General features: G+C 51.7%; 1 protein-coding gene across 16 annotated transcripts in view; it reads right to left on the reverse strand.

Moving 5' to 3' along the window:
* Positions 1–15,329, reverse strand: part of ZNF362 (zinc finger protein 362) — a 56,430-nt gene extending 41,101 nt beyond the window's left edge. Inside the window, exons 1-3 of one of the 16 annotated variants that reach the window (XM_044996038.1) lie at positions 14,991–15,039; positions 12,826–12,910; positions 7,009–7,227 (exon numbers count right to left, since the gene is read on the reverse strand). Coding sequence is in view for 6 of the 16 variants with exons in the window: in XM_044996049.1 (XP_044851984.1) it covers positions 12,826–12,910; positions 14,499–14,673 (260 nt within the window). In the remaining 10 variants the exon portion in view is untranslated. Of the gene's footprint in view, positions 1–7,008; positions 7,228–12,825; positions 12,911–13,005; positions 14,305–14,424; positions 14,694–14,990; positions 15,113–15,150 lie in introns of those variants that run through there. The other 15 variants (XM_044996045.1, XM_044996039.1, XM_044996036.1 and 12 more) reach the window with 15 other exon arrangements.
* Between the last annotated feature and the right edge of the window lie 1,354 nt (positions 15,330–16,683).

Genomic DNA, 16,683 nt, shown 5'->3' on the forward strand with positions numbered 1-16,683 from the left:
AGGCACTCTACTACCTGCCCTAAGCAGCCACCAGAAAGCCACCACCCTAACCTCACAACAGCGAAAAGGGCCTGGCACGGGAGGGTGGCAGGTTTAATCCTGTGGCTACTGGGTGTCTGGTAACATTTCCCAGCCCTCTGCGTGAGTGGGCATGAGAGTGGGAGGGAGAGACAGGCAGGATAAAGCAGACAGAAGAACAGCAGAGAAACAGAGCGTGTTGGAATAAGAAGAAGAAAAAAAAAAAAGACTTTTTAAAAAAATGGACTGGGTCTCATCTTGTCCCCTAGTGACCATAATCACTCTGCTCTGCTTCTTTTTAGCCCATTTGTTTGACTTGTCGTAACTCAACTGCTGTGGGGCGGGGACCATATTTGCAAACACACAATTAGCCTGTGGAACTCACTGCTACAAGATATTGTCAAGGTCAGTTGCTTAGAAGGCTTCAGAAAGGGACTAGACATTTATAGGGATAAAAGGACAATCAGAGTTAGAACCAAAAACACTAAAAAATGCTTGGAAGGGACACAAACACTCCTTCCTTGGGGCATGAGCTACTGGGGGTCAGGAGGAAGCTTCCCCTGGGGGCAGGTTACTCCATAGCTGCTACTGCAAAGTTTCTTCCCTCTGAAGCAGCTGGTGCTGGCCACTCTCAGAGCCAGGCTCCTGGGCTAGGTGGAACCCTGGTTTGATCCAGTCTGGTAACTCCAATGTACCCTGTGTCTGTTCAGCATCCAGCACAATGAGACCTGATCCCGACTGGGCCCGCTAGGTGCAACCGTAACACAAGCAAGTAACACTACCACTAAGGGAGGAGGGAACATGCACAATGTAGAGAAGGGAAAAGGCAGAGAGGGAAACAGGGGAGCAGATCCTGAGTTTCACAAAGGCTGCACAGTGTTTCCTATGCCAACCCCGCTCCTGGGCTCCAGGCAGGAGATGTAGCCAAAGGAGAGGCAGCCCAGTTACAATTTCCCTACACCACTGGCAATCTCGTTTCCACAACGTCCCCCTGGGGGCCCGGGCAGTCAGTGTAATATACAACAGGCAAGCAGAGATTTAGTTAGTTGGGTTTGGTCCTGCTTTGAGCAGGGGGTTGGACTCAAGACCACCTCTTGAGGTCCCTTCCAACCCTGAGATTCTATGAGAGTGCCCAGGGCCACACGACAGAAGCTAATGCCTCGCTGTTCCGGGCACACCTGGTTGGGGCTCTAAGGGCTTGGCTACACTTGAAAGTTGCAGCGCTGGGAGTTACAGCGCTGGTCATGCAGCTGTGCAGGGCCAGCGCTGGTGTGTGGCCACACTCACAGCTACCAGCGCTGGTGTGTGGCCACATTTGCAGCGCTGTTGGGAGTGCTGCATTATGGGCAGCTATCCCAGCATTCAAGTGGCAACAACGTGCTTTTCAAAAGAGGGGGGTGGAGGGTGGTGTACTGTGACAGGGAGCGGGGAAGATAGAGAGAGTGGATTTTTGGAGCCAACACTGTGTGTTAACTTCCTGGATTGAAAAATCACAAAATGTTCACGACCCCTTAATCTTAATTGCAAACAGCCTGCATCCAACGCTGTTTCTCTGTCAAGCAAACATTCACTCCCTGCCTGCCTCTCATTTGATCGTTCACAGCCAGGTACAGATAGCTCCTGTTTGCTGTGATCAGTGTTTGTTTTTTAGATAAGCAGTTCAACGGAGCTCGATCGGAGTTCACAACAAAACAAAGAGAGGCTGCATAACAAAACAAAGAGAGTAATTTAGTTAAAAGCATTCTGGGATATCTCCTTATTCCCTGGAGGCCAATAAAAGCGCTGGTGTGTGTCCACACTTGATGAGCAGCGCTGGATCACCAGCGCTGCAATCGCTACACCCCAACCTGACCAGGTGTACAGCCAGCGCTGCAGCCAGGGAGTTGCAGCGCTGGATGTGCCTTGCAGGTGTGGACGGTTACTAATTGCAGCGCTGGAAAGCCTCCACCAGCACTGCAACTCGCAAGTGTAGCCAAGCCCTAAGAAACTGGCCCATAAGGGAGCAGCAGGAGAGAGATGGAAAAGCAGAGACACTGAGGGCACCGCTGGAAGATACTCCACAGGAGAGAATGGAGTGAAGCCAGAAGAGGACACAGGACAGGGGGATGGCCCAGCAGTGCTCTCGTATATTACTCAGCCAATTGCACTGTTATTAGCAAATAATCTACTTGGCAAAATAGGGATTCCATCAGCTCTGCAGCTCATAAGCACATCGCTCAGCCCCTGTACTGGGAACACGTCGGCCGACTGTCCAACCCACCCTCCCAGGAGTTACGCTTTGTAACAGGAATTACAAAACACTCTTACAGATCAGTGCACAGCTCTCCCTAGCCTGATTCTGCAAACACCCGTGCACCAGAGCAACTAATTACGTGAGTTAGGCCCATTTGCTTCGATGGGACAGCTCATGAAAGGGAAGTTGTGGGCTAGAACCCTTGTTCCTTTTGATTGCAGGGGAGTGGCCTCACGGGTACTTTTCACCCTGGCTAGTAGACTCTGGCTATGTCTACACAGCAATCAGCAGTGTCACTGCAGCACAGGCAATAGACCTGATCTAGCTAGCTTGGGTACTGACAGCAGTGAAGCCAGGACGGCAGAGGCTGCCTGCCTGGGAAGGTACCCAGGGTCACATGCTGAAGTCCGTGCTCCCACAGCTTCACTGCTGTCGGTACTCCCGCGAGCTAGATGAAAGCTGGCTCGGGTATGTCTATACATGCTGCAGTCACATCCCCGACTGCAGTGCAGACGTACCCTCAGCATTTGGGTTAGTTGGTGCACTTTTTTCAATCCTGGGCACGACTTTTCAGAAAGCCCTATCGGGAGCTGAAATGGTCTATGCTGTACCTCAGGCAGAAAGCCGACATCACCGTTCGGGGCTCAGCAGGGAAGGAGAGGCACCGAATGGAACAGCTGATGAATACTTAGCCAGACCCCAAACACATTGCTCACCCTGTCTGCGGAGGGCCCCGATGCACTCTCAGTTATACCAGCATTTAGCTTCGCTACCTTGACTCCAGATTGTTACACAGAATTTGGCCCAAAATAAGGCACAGATCCACTGCCCCCCTGTGCTTCATTCCCTTCGTGTCCTGCTTCATTCCCTGTGCCGGGGTCCTGAGGAATTAATGGCACGTGGTTATGTGATTAAAGCCTTTATCATAACGGGCAGAGTTTAGGGAGCAGGGACAACCTTTACAATGACATTCCCTGACTGCTGAGGCCTCGCTTTACAATCTTAACATCCTCCAAACAGATTTTCATTTAGTCAATTTCCTAGCTCTCTGCCCCCAAAGGACACCCCCGCCCCATCCCGATCCCGCCCACTCAAAGAAGTCTACAGTGTAGGAGGATTTGCGAGTGAGCAGCAGGAGATTCTGCTTAGCACAAGAGGTGCATTCACCACCGAAGGACATTTACATTCTGGGAATTGCGGCACAATTCAAAAAGAGGACGATCTTGGTTAAAGCACTAGCCTAGGACTCCAAAAACCTGGGCACAACTCCTGGCTCTGCCACAGACTGAATGACCTTGGGAAAGTCACTTAGACCCTGATCCTGATCCACCTAAGTCAATAGGAGCTTTCTCAGTGAGTTCAATGAGCACAGGATCAAGTCTTCAATCTCTTGGCTTAACTTTAAACACGTGTTTAAATTCTTTGCGGAATAAGGGCTTTGTGCCTTCATTCCCATGTACACAACGGGAATAATACTCCTTCCTCTCTCCTTTGCCTGTTTTGTCTGTATGGACTATAAGCTCATGGGAGCCAAGACCACCATGTACTTTATGCAGCACCTAGCACAACACGGCTTTGATCTCAATTGCTACCTCTAGGTGGCACCATAATACTAATAAGAGCTGCATCTCGTTCGGCACACGTTCACATCATGCTGCCTTAGGCCATCCGCACCTTCCCAGACCTAAGAGAGTTCACTCCGCTTTGCAATGCACAGGGCCAAGAGAGGACAACTGTCAAACCACCCTTGTTTTTAAAAGATTGCCACGCATGCGTCATGTGTATTTTCAATGCTTTATAACTGAGCCAAATCAAAATGGATTTTCATCACACCTCTGAAAGACACAAGTCAGACCTAGGGACTCTCTCCCGGTCGAATTTCACTTTTCCATCCCAATCTGCTCATGTGCCAACACTGTTCAGAAATAAACATCATTACAGCCTCTTAAAAACAAGGATCAAACTGTATAATTTTTCCATGACTCAGAAACAGCTAAACCATTTTTGCCCAAACTTTCAACCACAATAAAAATCACCTTTGGGCAGACAGTGAATGGCTGAGGACAGCATCAGCCCGTCAGAACGGAAAGGCTTACACTACAGGATCTGATCTGCACACTCACATACTCCCACCACCATACAACCCTGACATGGAAACTTGTCTCCATCACCAAGACCCGCTCCCCCACCTCCACCAATCTATTACTGCAGGGTGGCTCGCAGGAGTCAAGCTGCAGAACACTGGCTTGGCTGTGCAGGATCTCTCAAGACAGCTGGTAGTGAGCGTACCAGTATGTTATTGTGGGGTGACCAATGACCTCCAGGCTGCACAGACTGGCATTTATTATTGTAGGGTTGGTTGTAAACACTGGGGTTGGTGGCAGCTTTTTAAAGATTAAAATGCAACTTTAAAAAAAAAAAAAAAAAGATCCACAGAAAGAAAGCCAGAGCCTTTGCAAACAGAGAAAGACCCTCCAGAAGGGCTGCTGTACGGGCCTGGCACCAGAAGGCAGGTCTCTTTAATAGTGTTGCTGCTACAATGGCCAAACCTGCAATGGTTGGAGATCTACAAACCTGCCTAGAAGAAGAAGAAGAAGAAAAGAACAAGGATGTCAAGCAGTCTATTTCTGTCCCAGCTCTATTTGACAGTATTTCATTTGGAACAGATGGGATTGCCCTCCCTCCCCCACGGGCTGGAAAGATTCAGGCTCAGCTTAGGTTTGGGGGAGAGGGGGCAATTTGGGGGGGCTAGAGGGAAATAAAACAGATGGAAAAGATATGAATTCCCTCTTTATCCTTCCAGCTAAATCTGAAAAATGGAAGCTGACACACAGCAAAAAAAGCCATTAAACCGGAAATGATGAAGGGTGGGAAGCACTGCAGCGGGTACCTCCCCCAGGCCTGCGGGAGATGCCGCGGCTCACAGCGCCCCCTCGGCCTCTCTCGCCCACACCCAGCGCCGCCGCTGGCAGCACCACGCAGGCAGGGCACACCAGCCACCAGCTCCGGGCCACAGGTTCAGATTAAAACCTGGCTGCTCTGAAAAGCGACTCCTGCCACTGGCAGTCAGGAGAGATGGGCTAAGGCGGCGTCTTTCCACAAGAGAGCCCCAAATGCCTGGCATGGCCCGCGCCCGGCGCCAAGTACGCTCTGCCTACACCATGCGCAGGGGAGCGGGCAGGCAGGGAGACACACACGCAGGGCCCAGTCCAGGCAATCAGGCACACAGAGTCAGGCAGAGTCACGCACAACACAAAGCAGACACAAGCACGCACACACTTAGGTGTGCACAGCGAGGCCTGGACAGGCGTGCAAGCTCACACCCACCGAGCAATCAGCTCCTCACCCTGCCTGTTCTCAAGGCAGACAGGGCATTGCTGACACCTCAGCGCACCCAATAGGACCCTGGCTCTCGCCTCCTCACTCCCAACTGGAGTCCCAACCCCGAGCCATCCCCCCGCCCATAGCCTGCATCTGAGCCAGGCCCAGAAGGAAACAGCCCTGCTGCTGGAAAGGCCAACGCTGGTGCCGAGCGGTTCTTTCCCCGGGGTTGCTGGCTGTCGGCTGCCCCAGGGTTCCCCAGAGCGGGAGGCAGGAATAAAGGAGAGAGCAGCGCAGGACACTCCCCTCGCGGAAGGCACAGCCAGGGCAGAAGAGAGCCACATGGGGAGTCCTGGGTACCAGGGATACCTGAGCTGTCCCTCACCCATGGCTCATCTATGAGCTCAGCTCCTGCCCCTCCCTACACACAGGAGGAGGGGCCCTGGAGTCCTTGCTGCCCGTGAGATGCTCCCAGACAGGGGCCACGGGCAAGGCAGGGGAAGGGGCTCCTGAGAGCTGCAGTGCGGGGGTGATGTGAGCTCGTGCTGGGGTGGAGGCTGCAGGCTCTAGCCTATGGGGGAAGTGGGCCCAGCATTGCTCCTCAGAGAAAGAGGCTGATCTTTCTGCTGAGCACAGAGGGAAGCTGGGGACGGGATGCTCCGGAAGCAGGGGGCCAGTAGAAATCGCTGGATGAAAACGCATTCAAGCCCAGAGTCCAGAGCACGGATTCTTGCCCCAGGCCTGGCACAGGTGGGCACAGGAGATCTCGCCTCCCTGTGCCTCACCCAGACACCCAGGGGGACACGGGCACAGACCTGCTCCCGGGTCTTCAACCAGTGACTGGAGGAGTGGGGGGGTGTGTGTCAGGCTCCATCTCATCAGAGGGGAATCTAGTGCAAAGGGGCCTGGACCCTGATAGGGGAAACACCCCGGGAGCTAACGACCCCAAGCCCAAGGTTGTTACCTGCATCACCAGGATCAGGGATAACAGACAGAGCAAAACCAGCCCTCAGGACAGGGCAACAGCTGGGGAGAGGGAGCCTAGGGTAGCCGCAGGGAGTTTGGAAGCACTCTGGGTGGCAGGGGGAAAAGGGGCGTGGAGAACAGCATTGACAGGGCCCAGAGATAGGAGCATGGTTTGTAGGCAGGGCGTAGGAGAGGGCCCGTGGTGGCCCCAGGCTATGGAGCCTGGGTGGAAGTCATGGATCCAGGGTGGGAGGGGAGTTCAGCCTGTTGCAGCCCTAGGGTGCTGGTGTGACTAGAAGCCCCAAGGCAAGAGAGCATGGAAAGCAGCTGGCACAAGGGGATCTGCACGGCCCCAGGGGAGGGCAGGGGATGGAGCCCTGGTAAGGGGTTCAGAAGGCAGCTGCAGCAGAGGGACCTGTCACGGCCTCGCAAAGGGAAGACGTTATATGCACTCGCGTTTCAGTACTCACAGGCTGGCCTCAGAAGCCAGGTGGCCGCAGCTGCCTGGGGAGACGTGTAGATGATGCTCCAGGCTGGCGGAGGTGGACGATCCCTCCTGGTGCAGGCGGGCAAAAGCCCCAGTCCCAGAAGCACACTAGCCTTCACCAATTCCTACCACTGTCGTTAACACAAGCTACACTTCTATCGGGGACTCCTCTACTTTTGCAGCCCCCTCTGTCTCGTCTTTGCTGAAATAAAAAGAAACAAGAGATTCTTTTCATGGAAACTGCAAGGCAGCACGTGGCTGCGTACGCTCCTGGCCAGCAGTCATCACATCAGTAGAGGCCGAGACACCAGTACCACTGACCCATGCAGCCACCTCTGGGGTGGAATGTGGCAGCTGATTAACAGCACCCAGTAGCCCTACACTACAGTTTGGGGCAAGGAAGGAAGGGACTGTATCTGTTTTAAACTGCAGGGGGATCTAGGGAGGCAGGGAGAAACTATCCCAGCTGCAGTCTGGCCAGGACACCTGGACTCTTGAGGAAAGTGCCATGGGATCTTTGACAGCCAGAAGGAGTCAGAACTTAGCCTGCCATGCAAAAGACAGCCCTGTGCTAACAGAGCATCCCTGTGCACCATGCAGGAGCTGGTCATCACGGACTCAGAGAAGCCAACGCGATTTCCTGCGGCACAGCGCTCCGGAGGGGAGGGGGTGAGCCACCTACTGAGTTGCTAGTGAGCAGCAACCCCAGGCCACAGCCAATCCAGGGAAAGAAGGGAGGATGTAAAACTGTAGGGCTGGGGGAATGGAATCTGGACTCCCATCTGTGGAGACGTTGAGATGCCAGGTCTGAACAAGCACTGGTCCGGCTTCTCTCTGGGACTCGGAACTGGGCTAACTCACTGACCATGCTCCATTAAAATGCCACGTGCCCAAAGCACCACCCGTCAGCTCCCAAAGATGCTCCCGTTTGCCCCCTGCTGTGGGCACAGCTGGGTGAAGAAGAGCCCCAGAAGCCAGCAGCAATACCACAGCCAAGTGGGCAGCCAAGCGGGCTACCGCCCCAGTCCCCTCCACAGCAGCACTGGGCTCCCGTGACCAGCTCCCAGCCAGAGCCAGGCCTCCGAATATCCCAAAGCAGGTGTCCCCCTGGCACTGCCAACACCTTTCTCTGCACTCCATCCATCAGCTCAGTCCCGTCTCTCTCCCGCCCACAAGTTCTCACCCTACCCAAGAAGAGACTGATCCAGTGGTTATGACAGAGGACTAGACATCAGGACTCCTAGTTCCATTCCCGGCTCTCCCACTGACTCACTGTGCGACTATGGGCAAGTCACTGTCCTGCTCCGTGCCTCAGTTTCCCCATTGATAAAATGGGGATAACGATTGTGACCTTACCCCATTGTGGGGCTTCAGCTCCTCACTCCATGAAAAGCACTAGGGGAACCTCAGGAAGAATGGGCTGAATATCACTCTCTGCCCCCCTTGCCCCATTGAGAGTTCTGCCCCAGTGCGAAGTGAGTGGGATGGGGAGTGGAGGGGGAATTGGCCTACTCTCCTGATGGGGATTTGTATCAGGGTTTTAATTTTTTGCACAGCGCCATGATTTTGGCAGTCAGCATTTGACAAGGCTGTACGGTCCCTGCAGACAGGCACAGGGAGGAATGGTTCACCTTGGGAGTGAAGTGGCCTTCCCAAGGGAGCCTTCAGCTATGGTGGCCTTGGCACTGGGAAGCCCTTTCTGCAATGGGAACTTGTGGCCTCCTGAAAGCAGCTGATGAGGAGACACCGTGCGGTTCTCCATGGCAATGGCTGTGAAATCACATGTGAAGTCCTCTTCCTACACACACACACACACACACACCCCCAACCCTACTTCTCCCATGCAGAAGGAATTTATACCAAGGCAGAGACACCAGAAAGAATAACAGCCACGAAGGCAAAAAACAACCACCCCAAAACCAAAAATAGAATCCCAGCCAGAAAACCAGGGAGGGCAAGTCTAGAAACCCAGCCTCAAGATCTTACTTTTTGGAAAGAACAATCGTGGGGATCCTGCACCAGAAGAATTCATGGAAGATGGAACCAAATTAAGGCCTGTGTTTCTGCCTCCTGAAGATGTTTTCATTCCAATTTCCTTTCCTGATCAAAACCGACAAAAGCCCCAAAACAAACTCCCTCCCCCTGTCATGTGCCCACCTCCTCCCTGACAGCTGGGGGCATTCCCAGCCCCTGGGCAATGTAGAGGTCTTCAGCAGCTCCCCTACAAGGGGCAAGGGGACCCTGTCACCCACCCTCCCTCCTCTACTTCTGGAGGCCACCACCACAAGTGGCCACCATACAAGATCAGGAAAGCCCCAAAGCTGGAGCCATCTCCTTGGGCAGCCGTGAGCCTGCTGCCAGCATACTGGCTCCTCAAGCCCTTGCCAGAGCCCTCCAGCTCCTCTGGGGAGAGTTTTTAAAAACAAACACACACAGGGCAGCTCGGGGGGCGGGGGGGAAATCACAGACCAGACGGGAGGCCTGACACAACCCTAACAGCCACAGCACAAACACCGGTTAGTGAGAAAACTCACCTGCTGCAGATGGCCCCTCAGGACTAGGACAAGGCACTGATTTTGTCTGTCTTGGGCACTCCCATAGCCCCCCATCACTGCAATCCCTGAGCACCTCACAAGCGTTAGTGGATTTATTCTCACACCCCCTGGGAGTCAGGGCCAGGCCACTATCACCCTCCCTGCTGCAGAGAGGGGAATACAGGCACAAAGCGACAGAGTCCTGTGGCACCTTATAGACTAACAGACGTATTGGAGCATGAGCTTTCGTGGGTGAATACCCACTTCGTCAGACACATGCATCAGCCACGAAAGCTCATGCTCCAATACGTCTGTTAGTCTATAAGGTGCCACAGGATCTGTCACTTTTTACAGAACCAGACTAACACGACAACCCCTCTGATAATAGGCACAAAGAGGCTCAAGACCACCCAGGGAGACTGTGGCAGTGCCAGGAATCAAACTCGTGTCTCTCAAGCCCCAGGCTGGCCCCCTCACCACCGGGCCATACTCCAGCTCCAGCCACCAATGCCCCTTTGGCAGGCAGAGGCCCACGTTCCCAAGGCAGCGGGAAGCGCCCAGGCTGGGACAGCTGCGGAGGCTGCAGATCAGGACTGAAGGACTCTGGAGGAGCTTGCACAGCATTGCCCACGCTACATCCATCACTGATGGTTGTGTTAATCCTGGGTCACACCAGCCCTGACACCTCTAATTCCAGAGCCTTGGAAGAGCTTCCCTCTCCACGTGCCCACCTCGCAAATCTCTGAGCGACTAAGAGCGCCCTCTAGAGCAGGAACCTTCCCTCTTTGGCTAATACAGGAACGCCTCCACCACAACCACAGGGGACGCCTGCTGCGCAGAAGACTGGCTCCCAGCAATCTCCAGGATGATTTGTGAATCTTACAAGGTGCGAGTGACCAGACCCCCTCCCACCCCGTCAGCACCAGTTCTTCTTTTCTCTCCCTTTGTAAAGAGAGAAAACAAACACACACCCCGAGGAGCAAAGGGGACATGAGACAATAAGGTGCAATTGAGGCGAACAGCCTCCCTTACAACGTGTATATGGAAAATTGTGTCAGCGCCTGCACTGGGAAAATGAGACTATCCAGCACATTACAATAATCCCAGGGCGAAACAGCCAGGTCTCTGCCCACACTGTGTATTAGGAAAATCAAAGCCCAGGGAAATGATTCCTGCATTTGCTTCTGAGACGTTCAAAAGACGGGGAAAATCTGCAGCCAGAGGCTGAAGCTGGTTAGTTAGCAGAGCTATGGAGGCACACAGGGCAAGGGCGCAGTTCAGGGCGACCATCCTAAGAGCTGACGCAGCTGCGGGGTTTCTAATGCAGAGGCTCGGCACGCAAGAGACAACTGAATGGCGAGGTCTTGTGTTTAAAATCCATTTACCGGCCGCATCACGCTCTGGCTTGAATTCGCCAGTGTCAAAGCACTGGGGTTGGCAGAAGGAGGCACCCAACAGGTGGTGAATAGTTAGGAAAAAGCAGAGGACTAACTAGACCCTTTGTACCAGCAGACAGAGCAAGGCTGGCAGGGGTGGCCTGCAATAGCCACAAGACTCAGCAACCACTGCGGGGAACCCGAGACCTGAGGATCAGACTAAAATAAAAGCAAAGGCACAAAGCTCAGAGCATTTGCCCAGCTCCGTCTCAGCTCTAGGCCCCAAAGCCAGACTTGCATGTCCGCTAACAAGATCAGTGCACGGCACCAACGAGCTCTGCTGGAGGCACAGTCCACACCAGGGAAGGTTTATAGAGTGAAAGTGACATACACCAGGAGAGCTGTTACTGGAATTCGGTGCCTGTCCACCCCAGACCGGCAGGTCACAAAGCAAGGATCCAAGAACCACTGCGTCCTAATCCCAGTCCTCACCCAACTCCCCTGGCTGCAGCACCAATTACTGCTGGTGCATCTCCACTGGCAAGAGCAGACACTGGTACGAAGAGGGTAAGGTTGGCTACCACCATACTGTCAAGGTCAGACAATAGGCCACTAAAAGCACCCAAGTCCTGTCTACGCTGGTGCTTCCATCACTGCTACTATCAGCAAAGCTGCCCCCCAGTGAGCTGTGATTTATAGATTTATTTATACTACAACATGGGTGTAAAACACTCGGAGCAGAATGGCAGAGCAAGGGTGTATCATGCTCAAGGTGTTATTATTTCTGTGCTACTGTAACAGAAATAAATAATGCTGCCACCCCACGCCAACAATGACGTGTAAAAGCAGCGTAATCAGAGTGCACAGGCCAAAGGGAAACCTTCATTACAGCCAAAGCAGGTCTCTGCCAAAGCAAACCTCCAGTTCGGCCCTGTTCTCTCCCTCGGGTGCTCCCACACACACACAGGCATTTCTATCACACTCTTGTGAAGGCAGAACTCCTGCCTAAGCCCTGAACATTACAACAACAAAGCCATCTAAGAAGTCCACACCACGTTAGTGTCTAGCTCTGGGCACCAGGCCTCGTTAGCCATTTGGATCACCACAAAAACTTCCCTACACGCAGAGTTTTTGTGCTAATTAGGAAAGCGTCTTTTGGACACATCAGATTCCAAATGCTCACTGCTGAGACAGCAGAAATCAGGACAGCGGGTGATGTTACGGTGCCATGTTATCTAGCACCAGGGTGTGTAGACGCAGCACGGTAGTTTTCCCACAGCTGCACAGTGTATAGATAGGAACACCAACACATAGCACTTGTAGGGGCCCTTTTCACCCAGAGAGCTCGAGGCGATTTACAAAAAGACAAGTAAGTATTACTGTATCAGTCTTACACGTGGGGAAATTGAGGCACAGAGAAGTTAAGTGACTTGCTCAGGTCCCACGGGAAGTTGGTAGCAGAACTGGGACTAGAACCCATGTCCACTGATTCCCAGCTCTATGACGGTCCGACAGACATTACACACACATGCACTTGTGGGTAATGTTTAGACATGCTGATGGCTAACTTGCAGTTTGATGTACTTCTGCTATTGAGGAAGCTGTTGTTTCGTTTCATTCCAAGTAAGTTTTTCAGACTGTTTTGGGATCAAGATTTGAAAAGCCACAGACTTACAATGAAAAGGATTCCTAGAGGGGCTGGATCCAGCAATCAGCAGGAAGCCCTCAATGGACATTCACCAAGGTCCACATGTGGGTGGCTTGGGAAGATCTCCAGCATGGACATGGGGTCTGACTTGTCACAGCCCTACTTTTGAACAGCTTCATGCACATTGGTGGGTTACTAAGACACACAGAAATCTGTCATTGAGCATAACTCAGAGCGCCCACCTCTGTATGTACTGTCGGTGCTTCCCCTGACATCTGTCCATCTCCAGAGCTAGCAGAGCACAGATGTTGCACGCAAGGTGTTGTTCTATAGGGGACAAGGAGGACAACTTCACACACACCCCAATACACACATCCCAAATACACAGAAAACACCCCCAAAATGAGCCCAGGAAGACACACCTGGGGGCAACAGATACTGCCTCCAAACTAACACATCCGTGGGAATGCCACATTCTCTTTACAGAAAATAAATAAAGGTCCAAATTTCTTCCTGTAATAGCCCATGGAAGTTCAAGGAGTTATCCCAGGAACAGGGTTGGACTAAACTATTTAGGAATATTTGGTCAAAAGCAGAACCAGCCGTAGGGCTGGTCCAGATTCCATCCATCCACCCCCCTCCAATCTTCTAAATCGGGATTTAAAAACCTTTTGCCTCTTCCCCAAAATGTGACTTTTGTTTAAGAGGCTCGGGCTGACCCATCTGCTATCAGTCACAGAGCAGCTCAAACAGGCATTTGAGAAATTGTCCTTCACTTTTCCAAGACAGGCAGCAAATAAAAGTGCAACACCAACCATACAACAGCATCTGAAAGGATGTGTGCTCTTGACTACACTCTGTACAATACTAGTGAATGAGCAGCTTTTCTAAAAATAAACCATTTCTAGCCTACAATACTCCTCTCTCTTAGTCTGACTCTCTTTTAAATATTCTAGAACAGACTGTATGTACAATCCAACATGTACTTAACATTATGCATGAATAAATAGTAAATGCATGTACACCCGATGCACATAGATAGCACACACTAAATACATGTTCACATATACACAGACCTCTCTATACAACGGCACGAAAAATTGTGTCAGTTTCTAAAACTGCAGATTCCACACTCTGAAAACACTACATTCCTGCTAAAGTGCAATTGCAAAATATTCCGGGTTAAACATTCCGTTTATAATACTGCTTTCTATCAAAATAAAAGAACACATTTTCACCACCACCACCCCAAAAAAACCCTGAATCCCTTTTAACCAACATGCAACATTCACAACCGTCTGTTTTTTAAAAAATAGCTACATTCAGATTCAATTAACTTTTCCATTAAATAATCCAAAGGGAGAAAGAGAAAATAAAGAGCAGGGTTTTTCATTGCGTTTTTGTTTTTAAAAGGCTGTTTAAAAAAACTTTTGCATAAGTTAACTTTAAATCTTAACCCCCCTCCCACAGAAATGTTTGACTGTTTCCTTTTTTAAAGTCCAATTACATTGTATCCCCCCCGTGCACGCAAGATCTTTGCAACAACACAAAAACGCAAAGCAAAGAAAAAACCACCCCGTTAGGTGCCCCTTTTGCCTTTCAGCTGCCTCTCCCACATTCTCAGACAGTTTTATTAAAATTTTCAGACAAAAGGAAAACAAAAATGGCAGCCTGGCTTATTTTTAAAACAGGACAGGGACGCCATATTCTGCAGATCTGCAAAAAAAGACAGAAATCTGAGGCTTGGCCACTCAAAAAAAATCAGGCAGCTGCAAAGTGCAAAGGGAAAGCTCCATTTGCAATCAGTTTATTTGCATTAAGCCCCATGAATCATTGTTTACCGGAGAATTGCACCAAAGGGGTTTTTTGAATAACCCGGCTTTAAAAAAAAAAAAAAAGCAGACACTTCCTATACCAACAATCATGCTCCCTTTGCAAATTGCAATCCAGCCAGCGATCCGTCTGCAAGGAAGAAAATGGGCTCCCCCCTTTAGCTTCCTCTCTTCCTCCTCCTCCTCCTCAACCCGCCCAGGCTTTAGTGTATTGGGGGGCACTGAAAAGACAGAGCCCCCCACGCAGCCGACACTCATCGGGATCAAATGCAGGCATCGGATTTTAAGAAAAGGGGGGGGAAGCCCCTAAAACCCTCCTCTCGCTAGACTCCAGCAGCCGGAGCCCGAACCCAGCAGCGCTCGCTGGAAACTGACATGCGATTGCAATTTGCAAAGGAGACCAAGAGCGATAGAAAACTACATGCAACTTTTTCTTGCGACCCCATCTTAAAAAAAAATCCCCCTCTCTTTGCGGCTCCCCCTTCCATGCTCCTTTCTTTGCTGGGAGCAGGGAGCCCCCCCCAACCACCACCACCACCACTGCTCTCCTGGGGGGAGGGTTGTTGCATACAGACCTTGGTTTGCCTTAACTGCAGGTTTTTTGGATTTTGTTTTGTTTTTTTGGCAAATAGACATAAAAAAAGAAACCCCCTGTCCCCAGCCCACCCCCCGCCCCAAAGCCGAGGTTGGGATGGTCTTTCTGGCTTTGCTGTGTGTTAAAGGCTTAGTTCAAACCTTCCGGGTCGCCTGCTGTTCACTTCTGGGTTCTGCAAGCACCAAAGCAGCACAGCTAGAGCCGAGGCGGTAGGAAGTGCATGAACCTCCTTTGCAAGGGAGGTTTCGGGGGGTTCTTTTCCTCCTCCCTCTTCGCTGGTGTCTGGGAACCTCCTTTTCTCCCCCTCCCCCCCATGCCTCCTTCCGGAGTCTGGGAAAGAGCTCCCAAAAATGGGCAGACACAATATTCTACAAGAGATGGGGGAGGGAGCCTTAGGGGGAGAGCTGCTGCTGTGTGCCCAGAGGAGCGGGACTGCCGCCGAGCCATGCCCAGGCGGAGTTTGCAGGGCTGTGGGTCCCCCTCAGTCTCTTGACTCTCCTTCATTATCCCCTCCTCCCCCCCCCCCCAAAAAAAAAGTTTCCCAGTGTTTCCCTTCCTGGCCCTAGAGCCAAAGCCGAGCCACACAGGAGCTCTGATCTGTCACCCCACCGCCAGAGCCTTGGGAAGCCGAGATTGTACCCTGTTCTCCACTCTTCTCTTGATATAGCATGATAACTACACTTTGCATGACAATAGCCCCTCTTTTCTGCAGAGCTTAAAGGGCTTCCCCAAAGGGAGGAAGCAGACACCCTCTTTGTGATGTGTTGTACAGCACCTAGCATAATGGGGTCCTGGTCAATCACCAGTATATACAATAATCATTCGTATCCCCATTTTTCAGATGCAGACACTGAGGCACTGAAGCGCTTTCTCCACAGGGAGTCAGTGGCAACGTTGGGAATAGAACCCAGGTGTCCTGCCCCATATTCCCCAGCTCTATTTGAAAAATGAGAAAATGCTGCCTGTTTTAGTCCTGATGAAAGACACCCTTCTTGGCACTGTCCCAGCTTCTCTTACTGTTTGGAAAGATATAGTCAGAGTAATTTGCATCAATTTTAAAGTAATTTTCCCTGCATGGTTCTTCATTAGAACCTGCTTGGAAGTTGGATAGAGAGTTGGGCCCTGGTTCTGCAAAGTCACTCCTGGCAAGCAAATCCACAAGCCGATGCAAAGCCCTATCCACTTTTATTTATGCTTCACATGGGCACAGGGCCCCTCCCAAGTGCAGTTCCTTGTAGGATTGGGGCCACAGACTGAATCAGTTTCTCTATCTACATTTCCATCACTGCAATATCTGTGCACTGTTATTCATTAGCATTGTATTGGCTTTGTTATTTAGTATTTGTCCAGTGCAAAGAATGTGCTAGCTACTGCATAGGCAGGTTCTAAGCCAGGAAGTTGAGAATCACGGCAAATTATGTTCAAAGGAGCAAAATTCTGTGCCCATCTGCAGCCACATGCTTCCAAATGGGTTCTTTCCTCTGTACGTGTGTACAGAGCCACACGTGCTGCTTTGTTGCTGTTCACGCAGAGCCAGCTCCAGACCCCAGCGCGCCAAGCGCGTGTGTGGGGCGGCATTTTAACGGCAGGGCGGCAGGTGGGTCCGGCGGACCTTCCGCAGTCGTGCCTGCGGGAGGTCCAACGGAGCCACGGGACGACCGGACCTCCTGCAG

This window comes from Mauremys mutica, chromosome 21 (assembly GCF_020497125.1).
Source record: "Mauremys mutica isolate MM-2020 ecotype Southern chromosome 21, ASM2049712v1, whole genome shotgun sequence".
NCBI lineage: Eukaryota > Metazoa > Chordata > Testudines > Geoemydidae > Mauremys > Mauremys mutica.